This window comes from Patella vulgata, chromosome 2 (genome assembly GCF_932274485.2).
Source record: "Patella vulgata chromosome 2, xgPatVulg1.2, whole genome shotgun sequence".
NCBI classification, from domain to species: Eukaryota; Metazoa; Mollusca; class Gastropoda; family Patellidae; genus Patella; species Patella vulgata.
This window is the reverse complement of record NC_065880.2, coordinates 39,037,142-39,052,550: the sequence shown is the minus strand read 5'-3', so window position 1 is coordinate 39,052,550 and position 15,409 is coordinate 39,037,142. Positions and strand designations below refer to the sequence as shown.

The following is a 15,409-nucleotide window of genomic DNA, read 5'->3' as shown; positions in this document are numbered from 1 at the left end:
ATTCTCACAATATTTCATAAACAATTTAATTTGCGTTTTTCAAATAAACTCATACCAAAGTTAATATTTTGACAGTGGAGAAGACGGATAAAACATATGTATTATATTATCACAGATTTCCGTTGTTTCACATGCTATGAATCTGTAAACAATAATTAGTAAAGGCCATAATATTATTATACATATGTGTTCTTTTGCACAAATCTCGCCATCAATATTACTACAAATAGTGATATTAAGCTGCCATGCATAATAGATTTGAATCCGATCTACTGTTCAACAAGCGTTGATGATTAAACGCAAAAATGGATAATTATCGTGACAGCGGTAACAATCTAGGCTACAGTGATTTTAAAATAAGGTTTTCTCGGCTTAGAGTGAAGCAATTTTCAGTAACAGAACACAGTTTTTATGGGATACAATCACTAGTTTTATTCTAAAAGCACGACGTTTCGACAAGAATCCTCTTATCGTTATCAAGCACAATGACATTTAGTAAACTTGAGGTCAATATATAGAAAATTCATAGTGAAACCATAAACATGGATTAAAATAACAGTAACAAAAATAACATAAGAGGTAAAGGATATTTAACAAAAACAACAAGCACAACAAGGTAATTAGCTGGCTGAATAGACTCTAATACACGATTAGGGGGTTATTAACTAGTGCCTGATAACGATAAGAGGATACTTGTCGAAACATCATGCTTTTAGAATAAAACTAGTGATGTATCCCATAAAAACTGTGTTCTGGTAATGTGTTTCCGATCGCTAAATGCCACTTAAAGATTATGCAATTTTTAGCTTATTTCATTTATATTATCTAGTTTTTATCTATTATAGTGAGAACTGCCAGTTCTTTACCTAATCTTCCATAATGTATCTTTAATGAAAATGGACTGTCAAGAGTTAATTATGTAAGCAAAAAACAGAATACTCGACCATACATATTTGTTTAGAAAAACTCCTCCTTCAATCATTTGAAAAGAAAAGGTGCATGATCTGGCATTAAACAGTGTGCAAAGTATTGCTCAATCTGCAGCTAATGTGATCAGAATAATGTGACCAGAAATAGCTCTGTTGAATTATAGGCAATATATATGATGTGCTTAAAGAAAAGATGCAATGTATAAAAAGGGATGTAGAAAACAATCTATTGATATTTTTAGAATGATATTAAGAGTTGATAAATCACTGTTATTGGCATTGAAATAATGTGTTTGTTTTATAGAATTATTCCCACATGGAACTAGGACTGTTAAAACTGGCAGCTATATTTATTATTGGTGAGTTAATATTATTTCTCGTTTTGAATACAGCAAATCTTTTTTTTTATAAACGTCAGTCTTACAACTTTTGTTGTACTTTAGTATTCATAGAACTTATTTATTCTGGTTGTCATTGTCTCAATATATCAACCTACAAATTAGCATTGACTTTTGATTGTGTTATGATATAACTGGTAATCAATTAGTGATAACTGTTAATCAATTAGTGATAACTGGTAATCACTTAGCAATAAATGGTAATCACTTAGCAATAAATGGTAATCACTTAGCACTAGGTGGTAAACAAGTAGCGATGAATTGTAATCAGTTTTCTATAACTGGTAATTAATAAATGATAATCAATTGTCTATAAATGGTTATCAATTGTCTATAAATGGTTATCAATTAGCTACAAATTGTAATTGTGATAAATGCTAATCATTTAGCTATAAATGGTAAATGGTAATCATTTAGCTATTTTTTGTCCAATATACTTTCGGTTCCTTTTGATAATCGCACATATCGGAACGTAACTTCCTGGATTATGGCCCTGAAACTATGTGAACCTACTGGTCCAGAATTTTAAGCCGGCTGACCTTGAAATCAGTAGACCAAAAGGAACTGAAATTCATGGTAGTGGAAAAGCTGAATCATATCTTGTATTGTCCCACTGTTGCAGATACTTTGACTAGGTTAAGCCTCGGGTGCAAAAAGTGGAACAAAACCAGTACTGCATCCATCTTATCATTTGCTTGCCTAATTCTGAAATAATTCAAAAATAGCATTTTCCAACAGCCTGATATTGGGCTCAGTAATTAGGCTTTTTATAATCCACATTTGCCAATTATTCAATGGTTAAAGATCTTGTGACTAATACTGTTATAAAATATTTCTATTTTTCAGCAAGTGCTGATGTAGGTTTTGCTATATGGGATAGATATACACATAAAGAATCTAGTCCACCTGTTGGTTATACAGCACATTTGATGGGAGCGATAGCAGGGTTAACTATAGGACTTGTTGTACTGAAAAACTTTGAACAAAAATTACATGAACAGTATTTATGGTGGATAGCTTTAGCTGTGTATCTAGGATGTGCTGTGTTTGCTGTATTTTGGAATATTTTCTACTATTAGTGGATTTTGAGCGTTTTCTGTTACAATTTTATTTTTAGTGCTTTTGGAGATTTGGATTATGCATTAAAGCTTTAAAATTGGAATAAGACATTGAACTCCATTTCATTTCATTTTAAATTTAATTGAGTTATGCTTTATGCCTCAAGTGAAATCATAGTGAAGAAAATAACATTAAGTATGGACTTTTCAGGCCATAAATAGGAATAAATCATTTCTTTATATTATTACCATTCGAATGACTAAAACTGTAAAATGCCATGTTTACTGTGATAGACTTGATCAAGATTCCGCAAGTACCATGTTAAGACATTCCAGAATAAAAACAAGTAAAAGATTCACAAGTCTGAGTAAAAGATTTTTTAAGCTTTACAACTGCAAGTTAAAGATTTACAAGTCCAAGTAAAAGATTAGTTAAGATTTACAAGTCCAAGTAAAAGATTTGTTAAGATTTACAAGTTCAAGTAAAAGATTTGTTAAATTTACAATATTACATGTTATTGGTAATGATGTGCATGAACTGAAAATGTTACTGTCAAGTAATAAAACTATGCATGCATGAGAATGTGGGCAGTAGCTGTGAACTTAAAAAGAGATACTGCCCTAGTCAAAATGGTATAATCTTTAAGTGGCTATTGGGAAACACATTAACAGAACACAATTTATATGGGAAAATTATATTTCCCATAAAAATTGTGTTCTGTTTATATCAAAATGGTGTCTGTAAAATTACAGTATATTATACTTCACTGACAAAACCTTGTTTTTTTTTCAGGTTTTGCAAATATTCTTTTTTATTTGTTAAGACATTGCTTCTATTTTTGGCTATGAATATTATCGTGATTTTACCATAAGGTTAGGGCCAATCATAATAATTCATGCCATACTTATGTTACCATAAGACCAATAGAAATAATTCCATTCCACATTGAAGCCACCATAAATAACAATCAAAATAATTTCATATCACATTAAAGTTATCATAAAGACTAATTGTAATAATTTCATACCACATTGATGTTACCATAAGACTAATTGTAATAATTTCATGCCACATTTATGTTACAATAAGTCCAATCGAAATAATTTCATACCACATTTATGTTATCATAAGAAGACTAATTGTAATAATTTCATGTCTCATTGATGTTACCATAATACCAATTGTAATATTTTCATTCTGCATTGTTGTTACCATAAGACTAATTGTAATAATTTCAATCTGCACAGATTTTACCATAAGTCTAATTGTAATAATTCCATTCTGCATTGATGTTACCATAAGATCAATTGTAATAATTCCATTCTGCATTGATGTTACCATAAGATCAATTGTAATAATTGTCCCCCGCCTTTCGAAGAAAGCAGGGGACTATTAAAATGGGTTCGTCCGTCTGTCTGTCCGTCTGTCTGTCCGTCTGTCTGTCTGTCCGTCTGTCTGTCCGTCACACTTTTTGGGACACAATAACTCTCTTCCTAATTGAGCTAGAATGTTCAAACTTGGTGTATGTGTTTATTAGGTCAATGCCTTGATGGAGTTCGAAGATGAGCATTTTCCGCTTAGGGTAAGCAGAGATAAGCAATTTGATTGGTTGATGCTTTGGGACACGATAACTCTCTTCCTAATTGGGCTAGAATGTTCAAACTTGGTGTATGTGTTGATTAGGTCAATGCCTTGATGGAGTTCGAAGATGAGCATTTTCCGCTTAGGGTAAGCAGAGATAAGCAATTTGATTGGTTGATGCTTTGGGACACGATAACTTTTAATTGAGCTAGAATGTTCAAACTTGGTGTATGTGTTTATTAGGTCAATGCCTTGATGGAGTTCGAAGATGAGCATTTTCCGCTTAGGGTAAGCAGAGATAAGCAATTTGATTGGTTGATACTTTGGGGCACGATAACTCTCTTCCTAATTGAGCTAGAATGTTCAAACTTGGTGTATGTGTTGATTAGGTCAATGCCTTGATGGAGTTCGAAGATGAGCATTTTCCGCTTAGGGTAAGCAGAGATAAGCAATTTGATTGGTTGATGCTTTGGGACACGATAACTTTAGTTCTAATTAAGTGAGATTGATGAAACTTGGTGTATAGTTTCATTACAGTAATACCTTGACTAAGTTTGATAATGAGCATTTTCTGCTCAGGGTAAGCAGAGCGATACGCAATTTGATTGGTCGAGACTTTGGAAGTAAAGATATACTGTTTGATTGTTCAATACTTTGTAAAAGATAATTTGTGATAAATTTATATGTGTCCTCTAATTATTTTCCTATTTCGGCGGGGGACATCAGCCTCACTGTTGGCTTGTTTCATTTTGCATTGTTGATACCATAAGACCAATTGTAATTATTTCATGGCACATTGATGTTACCATAAGGACAATTATAATAATTTAATTCTCTATTTTTGTTACCATAAGACCAATCGTAAAAATTTTTTGCTGAATTAATGTTACCATCAGACCAATCGTAATAATTTTATATCGCAATGTTTTGTGGCTTTACAATATCATTTTAACATATGGCACCATTTTGTTGGTATTATGAACTTTTATTCACATTTTTAGAAACTTATGATTCGCTTTAAATTGCTCAATGTAGTGCCATTGTGTTTATTTTACTTATTTTCAGGGAGAAATCAAGGATTTGTGCAATATTTAATTCTGTGTTTATACAGATACAGTATTTTAAAACTTTTTGTATATTAAAAATTTTGTATATTATTATGTGATATGTATTTGTAGGATATTTGTAATTTCCATTGATTGGTAATTTAGTTTGAGTCAAATAATCTGATTGTAAATCATGTTTAAAAAGATTCACACTTAAAATGGAATGTTTTATTTATACAAAATAAACCGGCCATATATGTTAATTGCGAAAAAAAAAAAATGTCATTTTTTAAAAATTGTTATTATTTTAGATTTAATTGACTCTGTACAGTCAATATCTATATATGTAAACTTATATTAGCCCCAGTGAGGTAAACATGAAAATAGTATTATAGATGTTCCAACAGTCTTGGCAGGTTGGGTGTAGAAACAATTGAAAGTATTACAGTTTGGATTCTTAGATCTCTCACAAATTTAGCTGTAGTTATATGGGCTCAATTGTAAGAGACAAAGTTAGGGGCAGTACCAGATCTAGACAGGGGCAAAATGGGACAGCCCCCCTCGACTAGTTCCAAGCCCCACACAATCCGGCCCTGAGTTAGGATAACTTTTCTAACCTTGTCGGCTAACCCTATTGGTTTTCTCATGGTGCTCCAGTTTCCTCACACCCATAAAAAGATCTGCATGCAAGTAAATGATTGGATTAAGGAGTTTAATGCCATATATTCATTGTAATTTTAATCTTGAAATGACCTAGTTGTACTGAATGGATGTTAAACTCTGTTTCCTCCCAGCTGGTGGTACTAAACTACTAGTAACAAAATGTTCAGAAACCTGTTTAGGTCTTTGTATTATTGTCCCCCCGCCTTTTGAAGAAAGCAGGAGACTATTAAAATTGGTCTGTCTGTCCGTCCGTCTGTCTGTATAGTTCCATTACCTCAATATTTTGACTTAGATTAATAATGAGCATTTTCTGCTCAGGGTAAGCAGAGCGATAAGCAATTTGATTGGTCGAGACTTTGGAGCTCGACAACTTTGATTCTAATAGAGTGATAGTGGTGAAACTTCGTGTATAGTTTCTTTACATCAATACATTAACAAAGTTATATGCTGAGCAATTTCTGCTAGGCAAAGTAGAGACTTCAATCTGATTGATCGAGACTTTGGAAGACAATAACTCTCATTGTAATTGAGGTAGAATATTCAAAATTGGTGTAGGTGACTATTAGGTGAATGCCTTGAGAGAGTATGATCATGCACATTTTTCCACTAAGGCTAAGCTGAGATAAGCAGTTTGATTGGTTGAGACTTTGAAACAAGATAACTTTGGTTCTAATTGGTTGAGAGCGATGAGTATAGATTCATCATATCAATACATTGACTAAGTTCAATGATGAGAATTTGGAACATAAATTGAGGTATAGATATTCATTAGGCAAATGTCTTGACTGAATTCAATGATTAATATTTCCTGCTAAAGCTAAGCAGAGCTAAGCAATTTCATTGGTCAATGCTTTGGGACAAGATAACTTTTGATTCTAACTAACTGATGGAGAGTGATGAAACTAAGTGTATATCACCACCAAGTACTTCAAAACCTGGCTGAGCTTGATTTGAAAAAGATAAATGTACAATTAATTAATATGTCTCATCTATTTATTTTGGGATTCCGGCAGGGTACATCAGCCTCACTGTTTGCTTGTTTAGAAACTGATTGTGTGTAGTTTAAATAACATACAATGTATATCAAGAGTTTGGTGGAGCAAAAAATATATTTTGTATACAATATGTATGTAAATAGTCAATCTTCCTTCAATAAAAATATGTTTTTGTTACTGTCCGGTTTTATTCTTTCCACAGCGATAAAGTGTTGATTGTTGCTGGAATCGAATCTAGTGGTTTTTTTAACGTATTTATTTTTCAGATTTTTATTTTTATGATTATGTGTGTGCAATGGAAGGTAGGAGAACTTTACCCAAACTGCATTGTTTTCGTCTTTTTGGATTACCATTTGCCAAGGGTTCTTTTGTATTATAAGGTCTGTCATTGAGTAGTCAACTGGCGTGGTTTCGAAATCCTGGTTGTACGTGACAAGGATTAGGGTCGCTTGCCCAACCTCATGAGTTTTCTCTGGGTCCTCTGGTTTCCACCAACTGTTAAAGACCCCTACGCGCACGTGAATTATTGAAATAAAATTGAAACATATGTTAGTTCCAAAATGACCTAGTTTGTGTCGAGTGGACGTTAAACTCCATCTCTCTCTCTATAACAGCCAAACGATAAGACACACCCTTCTTTCCAGAGAAGTAAAGACTGGGCTTGAAAAATCCTGGCCACATGCCATAATTGGAACCTAGTAGATACTTGTAGTCTAGTGTTGTGCCTTCTCAACTACCACAACCCCCTGGTTGTTGCTTATTGTGAATGATTTAGAAGTATAAGGAACAGAGAAAAAATATATTTCATGTAATGTTTTTGGTCTGTAAACAAATACTGTTTTGATGGTACATTTTGCTTTTCAACATAAGTATATTTACTATTAAATGGACGATATTGTCCCCTATTTCACATGAAATATAACGATAAATAACTATTCTCCTAATCGCATCATCCTGTTTATTATGCTTGGATTAAGACTGTCTACATTTATGGTGCAGAAATTTGCCATGTATCTGTTATCACTTGTCACTTAAATTCAGTCAGCTATATAGAAGGATAACTAGTAATTTCCTTTCATCACTTCCGTTTTTTTAAATCTTCATTATGCATCTATCGTAGCAATGATCTCTGTGTTAAAATTATATTTGGAGCGTGTTGAACAAGTTCTATCATGTGATAATGACTGACACCAATATTATCCTTTAATTTAAAGGTAAAATATGGGAAGACTCAAGGGAGCCAATTAGCACAGTTTCTTTATTTTTAATCAACCCCCCCCCCCAAAAAAAAAAAAAACAAAGCCTATTGTATTTTAAAAGATTTTTAATTCAGTATAAGCCATTGTATATAGAAAAAGCAACTTTCATTGATGAATGACCTAATGCTGAATAACCTAATGACAAGTCATGGTAAAACGGTTCTGAAGACTAAAGGGAGATAATTCTCATAGAATCAACCAAGAGATAATCCATTTAAAATTATAACTGTAAACACGTACGTTATTTACACATCGTTGTGATTTATTGTACATTTTACAGCATAAGGAACTTTAAGACCGAAATTAAACTATACAACCAATATTTTGAAAACTAAAATAAGAGTACGCAATCGGTCTCAAATAGATAAATAAAAGTCCTAGACCTCTTTGATGTGGGGGAAAACTAAAACTACCGATTTCATTTGTTTGTTTTCGTTGGGACTCTTACGTCATAAAATTATGTCTGTTGAATTACGTATTTACGGAATAATCTGGGCTGGAAAATTATGAATGTTTTGGGGACTACCTACTCTGAATGACAAATGACAACCGAATGACGAATAACAAGAAATTTATAAACAATTAAATCATTTCATGGAATGGGAATAATGAATATGGAATTATTAATGGCGACCTTGAGGTCTTCGCCCCTCACCCAATGGAACTTAAATTGAGGATCAGTTGATCTAGAAACTGACACAATAAACCGACTTTGTCTTAATAACTGTTGTTCCAATACCATCGCCCGCGCTAGGAACCTCCAGGCCCTGGGACAAGCAACTGGGCGAGGTGGGAGTGGGGTCGGTGGGGTTCTTTACACCCGGATTCGAAACTATTTGAAAGATACATGGTCTCTAGCGTCATTTTGGCATATATCTATCTAGGGTAACTGGAGGTCTCTTTGCTATAACAGAGAATAAAAGACATCAAATGTACTACGTTTTAGTTTCATTGTAGCGTTCTACAGGCCCGGAATAGGCCCTCATTACATGTCGGTGCCCGGATACCCGGCCGGTGACCAGAGTTTTAAACGGAACGAGGACGGACCGTGGACCCACAGCGCGAAGAATCAGGCAGGTGGCTTATAGTTTTTTCCTGACAGAATCCGATTCTAATCCTACCCACCTACTATAGGTACCCACATTCAAAAAAGTCACCGGTTTTTTTCTACTTCACGATCAAGTATCAGTGTATTTTTTTATTAATTTATACGAACAATTTTTTTTTTTAAAAATTACTCGGCATACCACCGGACCTCTCTAGGCTCCGGGCACCTGGACAATAATGTCCCAGCTCTCCCCCGTCTCACGAGACCTGTGTAATACGAATGACATGTGTTCACTGGGCGAATGACAGATTCGCCATGGGAATAATCGGTTCCCCAGACGAATGACAAAGGGGATGGCAGGTTCACCAGATCAATTACAGAGGTTCACGAGGCGAGCATAGGCGTACGGGCCCGATGGATGTTGGGGGGGGGGGGGGAAACCCGAAACGTCCGAAAAAATTTCCGTTTACAGAGGGCGTCGTGGAGCTTACCGTGTAGGGGCCTCCCCAAGAAAGTTTGGAAATTTGACGGCCGCAAACGCGTTTTCCTGCCATTCCAGTCTGTGATTACAGCAATTTCAATGTGTTCCATTATAGCTCAATTTGGGTGGCTGACCTGAATTCTAAACAATCAATCGTTTTGTCCACGCGGTGTATGGGGCTCTCGCCCTCCCCGAGAATAGTTTGAAAATCAAAGTTGTCCAATGGTTTTGCAACCGAAGTCCTACTCTATGTCGACCTGAATTCTAACCATCCAATCAGACTGTTAGAGCTGCATTCACAAATATCAATGCTCTAAAAAATGTCGCACCAAGTAGTATGGCTCAAGACAAATGTTTTAATCCATTGTCAGTTTAGTACAAATTCGCGGTACTCAAATAAAAGAAAAGTAGAATTAGTGTTTTATTAGAATTCTGGCACTATTTTGCCAACTCGATTATATTTTACCAAACAGTGTGGCCTCTGACAATGTTTTAATCCATAGTCAATTCAGCACAAATTCGCGGTATTCAATAAAAAAGACTTTGGGCACTTTATTTTGCTAACTAGATTATATAATAATTTTTTGTCCACTTTACGCGTTTACCCGAAAAGTCAGATTGCCCAAAGTTAGGGGGCAGCTGCATCACCCCCGCATGCTCCTCACCCCCACCCCGGCCTGCCTCGTATGACCAAACAGAATGACAGGGGTTCACCAGGCGAATGATACAGGTTCATCAGGCGAATGAAGGGAATGACAGAGTTCACCAGACGACACAGTTCCATCAGACAAATGACTAAGATGAGTGGTTCATAAGACGAATGAGAAAAAAAGAATGACATAGGTTCACTAGACGAATGATAAAGCAAATACCATTATACGTGTCATTCCTTTTATGATTCTCTGTCATTCACATGATTAACCTTGTCAACTTCTGTATTATTCATCTAATGAACCGCTGTCATTCCCCTGTCACTCATCTACTGGGGCTTTGGCATTCATCCAATTCACTTTGTCATTCGAATGGTGAACATGTCATTCCGTTCGTCATTCGTCCAGTGGGTCCCTGTCATCTAGTGAACCTCTTGTAATTCCCTTGTAACTCATCTACTGGGGCTTTATGTCATTTATCTAAACGTCTGGCATTCCCTAATTTGGTGAACCTGCCATTCTTCGAGTGAGCCCCTTCATTCTCTACGTCATTCGGTTGGAGAACCTGCCATTCATTCTTTCACTTGTGAACCCCTGTCATTATCCTTGTCATTCGTCTGGTGAACCTATCATTCCAGTGAGCCTCTGTCATTCTCTTTGTCATTCATCCAGTGAACCTGTTTTAATCTTGAGCCTTTGTCATTTCTATATATCTATATATTCTCTCGTAATGCTAGCAAGGAGCCGCGGTGGCTCAGTGAGTAAGACTTAGACTCGCTAACCTGTGGGTCTTGTGTTTCATCGCGATTTTCTGGCGCCCCCCTCCCCCCGTTGTCAGTGGTGTGGGACGGGGAGCCGGACACGTGTATACGTATAGTCTTTCGGATGGGACCCAAAACCGGGGGTTCCGTCTACACATGGCGTATGCCCGTCTTCATATAGCCCAATCGGTGCAGAAAAGAAGGAAGTTGAACCCCATTTCATTACACTAGTTCCATAAAATAATTAAATAGCGTTGGCCTACAGGGAGAAACTATTGTTTCGAAATTTCTTGTCATTCGGTTATCATTCGTCATTCAGATTAGGGAGTCCCCTGTTTTGCTTTAAACTTCAAAAATTAGTATCACAGGCAAATTGATTCACAGTGAATATTCGCTTGGCCGCTACAATCACTGAAAGGGATGGCACCGGGGCGAGTTAATTAGCTCTCGATATTTACTTTTTTTTCTTCTTCAAACTAAATTCTAAAACTATTTTCTAAACTATTATGATAAAAAAAATAAATGTATTGGAAGTATATCTGGATAAAAAATATTTCCTATTTTTGTGTATTTTAAGAATAAGATATTTTTTATGGTTCTGCCTATAGTCTGCCTATTTCCTATTTTTGTGTATTTTAAGAATAAGATATTTTTTATGGTTCTGCCTATTGTCTGCAATGAGGGAGAGCTAGTGACATTTCTGGCATTCCTTCTTCGAATTTCAACTGCCGAAGGATCTTGTATGTGTATAGTTCCTTCAGGAACGGTCCCTGATCAGACCCTGTCCGCTGACCGTTCCAATCCGTCCCTATATATAACTGCAATATGAAAATACCGCGCTACCCCATCCTCGCCGACTATTTTTAACAGTGAATCTTCTTTGTTCACCAAAAGGAATCATTTTTCGCTACATCTGACACAAATTTATAATAATTCAACACAATTTTTGAGTAGAATTTTGCGATTGTTAAAATACAGAAGAAAATACGTTTGAACAGATCAGCTATTACGAGACTCGAACATGCGCAGACCGAATGTTTTTTTAATCGCAAAATTATACTTGAAAATTGTGTTGAATTATTATAATTTTGTGTCAGATATGGCGAGACATGATTCATTTTGGCGTAAAATAAAGAATCACGGTGAAAAATAAAAGGTAAGGATTCCAAAATAGCCTTAGAACAGAGGTGGCGAAGAGCGGTATTTTCATATTGCAGCTATAATTAAATAGGGAGGGAGAGGAATGACCATCCTCATGCGCACCACCCGATACACTCGGTTGGGAACCGGGAGTAAAAAAATCCGACTGATATCGCTCCACGCTAGATTTCGGACTTAACCGCACAACCACCGCTGCTCCCTTCAGAGGTCGAGAATAGAGTCAGAACAATTCGGTCTACAGTTATTTAAAAAATATTGTGTACTTCCAGAGCCAAGAAATTAAGTAAAACAAGCACGTTCTTCTGTTTCGTGATAAACAGAAATGTGATTCCTAAGGGATTAAAGTACTTGTAACGATTCAATCCCCATATTAATTATTCTCGTTTGAAAACTAACGAAATGAACAGTAAACGTTTTAAATAATTATGTTCAGTACCAATGAATAGAAATCACAGTCAATTTCCGGAACTTAGGAAATCATTGAAATCGTTGTTTTATAGAACCATCAGAGTTAAGACAAATTTTGCTTGATGTTACTTGAATCATGGGGGATTAGAGGTTAATGCGTACGGCTTCGGATCATACGGTCTGTTATTGAGTATATATAACTGAAGCAATGTATCGGTGAATATATTATTGAATGAATGCAAGGAAAAATTAAATACAAAAATTCATCACTATTATATATTCCATAAGGCTGTGCCCGGGCGAAACTGGTAGCGGTACGGACTAACCCAAAGACGATAACAATTGGTCACCTATGACCCACACTCACTCAAACAGTCAAACTATTTAATTTACATTGTAGTATAGATCATATACATTAAAATGGCTTGGATCTCGGTGTAAAAACTGATCCGTTGGCTGGCACACTAATCCCACGCATCTTTTTTACGCTGCATTCTAGCAGTAATTGTGCCAATTTATTGGAAGAGAGTAAAACATGGCCCTGGTCAACTTAAACTTAAAGAAAGTAAAGGTTTTTTTTTTTTAACAAAATCTGAAATTTCCTCAGAAAATCAATGGATGTCTGGTTGCTGTATACTCTTGGATATGGGCAGAAATTTTTGTTATTTATTGCTATCTGGGTACAGTGTCTGAATGAATAAAATATACTAATTGGTTGTTCTGAGATACGTATGACATTATCGACACAGGACCACAATAAAATTGGCGTTGTTTGGTTGTCTGCTATTGTTTTGATAACCACTTATAGTTTATTAATTTCCATTGAGATTTCATCGATATGGCAGAAGTATTTAATTATTTACACCACTTTTAATACCATTATCCATTTTATCTAGGCACAAGCCCATACTTGACCTTTACTGTATGATGAAACACGACGAAGATTGACAACTTTATATGTAGATTGACAGGAAAATATTAAATGACAAAACTAATAGATCTGTTTGTACAAGCGGGTGTAGTTTAATCATTTTTGATTATTTAATTCTTTTATGTGCAATTCAAGCAAAAAACAAAAATACTATAAAATCAAAGAAATAATGCATAAGAATTGGAATGATGACAAACTGAGTACATAACACGTTCACATAAACAAGGACTACTCAACATTGAATTTTAAAAAGGGTTTTGTGGGAATTTCATAATTACAAGATAGGAAATAAATTTGATTTGAACGTGTCGATCTGCTATGAACACATTAATTTAATGATTTAAATATGAGTATACTAATAAAATATCTAAAATACAAGAAGATTGCACTAAACAAAATATTTGAAAACTGCATAAAATAACGAAATGAAATGAAATGGAGTTTAACGTCCTACTGTTCTGCTCCGACTGGGCTAATGAAGACGGGCATAGGCCATACAGTGTGCTATTGGTGAAATTTTGCCCGAACAGCGGCGCTACGGTCTGCTCTTATATCGAATTCCAACTGCCTAGGGATCTTTAATGTGCACGTCAATGTGTACAAGGGACCTCGGTTTTACGTCCCATCCGATCGACTAGACAGCTGTCCTTGTCCTGCATCACTGACAAGGGGACACCACGCCGGAAAATCCCGATGAACTTTCTCGGCCAACACCGGGAGCGAACCCGCGACCTCCAGTCTAGCGAGCCAGCGTCTTACCCACTTAGCCACGCACAAGATAACCAAATAACAGAGAAATGTCAACATTAAATTCGAAGAAGTTGGCTATCCATGCCAAAACTTCCTTCATATTCACAGTACGTCAGAAGGCTAAGAACCATTTTCTTTATTTAAATCTAACAAAAATAAGTACTGCAAAGTGTTCTTCAGTAATTTAGATAACATTTTTACCTCGATGTTCATGGATACAACTGAGTTATCTTTCAGTCGATTATAAGGCAGTAAAATAGAACTGTCATGATATCAATATAGAAATTAGTGTTAACTTCAGATTCCATAACGTTTGGATTGATCGATTTTAATTATTTTTGGACTGCTTTTTTACTGCGCATGGTATAAAGGTCTTCTTGTGCCCTTTAGTCTATAAATTTTCACATGGTAAAAGATTTTTCATATATTTCATTTCACGTTTTCAACGAATGAAAATGTTTTTCACCCGGGCGGAAATAGTTCACCAACATTGAAGGGGGTCAGGTGGTGGTAACTGCCACTCGACACATACATCTTCTTGAATGTTCCAGCCTGGTCCCCCATTGTCAGTGCTGCAGGGTGGAGGATCTAACAAGAAACCATGCCTTACAGTAAAAGAACCCTTGGCATTTGGAATTCAGACGTTAAACCCCGTTTCATTTCATCAAATAATATGGCCACCAATCATGTCTTTGTGGTATACTTTCATACGTATTGTATTGATTGCATTTGCACTTTGTTTTACTTGTTTCTTCAAGCATTTTTTCGCTGTCCCCATTCCGTGCGAGTTCCCGTATAAGTGAAATTGCTTCATAAGATAATATTCCATAAGAACACTATTTTTAACATTTAACCTTTGTTAGCTAAATTATAACAGTAAATCACGAACCACAGTCTTGTTAATCTAATTCCAACTGGGAGTAACGGTGGCATGCTAGACTTGAGGTCTCTGGATCGTTCCCGGTGTTGGCCCAGACAGTTCCTCGTGATTTTCCGGAATGGTTTCCTCTTGTCAGTGCGGTGCAGAGCCTGACAAAGACGACTGTCTAGTCGTTTGGAAGGAACGAAAAACCGTGGTCTCGTGTACACATAGGCGTGTACGTAAAAGACCTCTTGACAGCTCGAAATTGATATAAGAGTAGGCCGTAGCGCCGCTGCACTTGCAAAATTTCCCTCATACCATACTGTCTTGTCGAAGTGAAGTTTAAATCTCAACCCCGTCAACTACCAAAAATGTTTTTATCAAAGGTGTGTCTTTTGGGAGTTAGGAACAGTTTGTTTGAATAATC

General features: G+C 35.8%; 1 protein-coding gene across 1 annotated transcript in view; it reads left to right on the top strand.

The window, feature by feature from the left end:
* The window catches only part of LOC126811791 (rhomboid-related protein 3), a 34,721-nt gene extending 27,903 nt beyond the window's left edge, over nt 1-6,818 (top strand). Inside the window, exons 8-9 of the mRNA XM_050537703.2 lie at nt 1,234-1,288; nt 2,174-6,818. Coding sequence (XP_050393660.1) covers nt 1,234-1,288; nt 2,174-2,406 — 288 coding nt within the window. The 3' untranslated portion in view covers nt 2,407-6,818. The remainder of the gene's footprint in view (nt 1-1,233; nt 1,289-2,173) is intronic.
* Nucleotides 6,819-15,409: the final 8,591 nt, after the last annotated feature.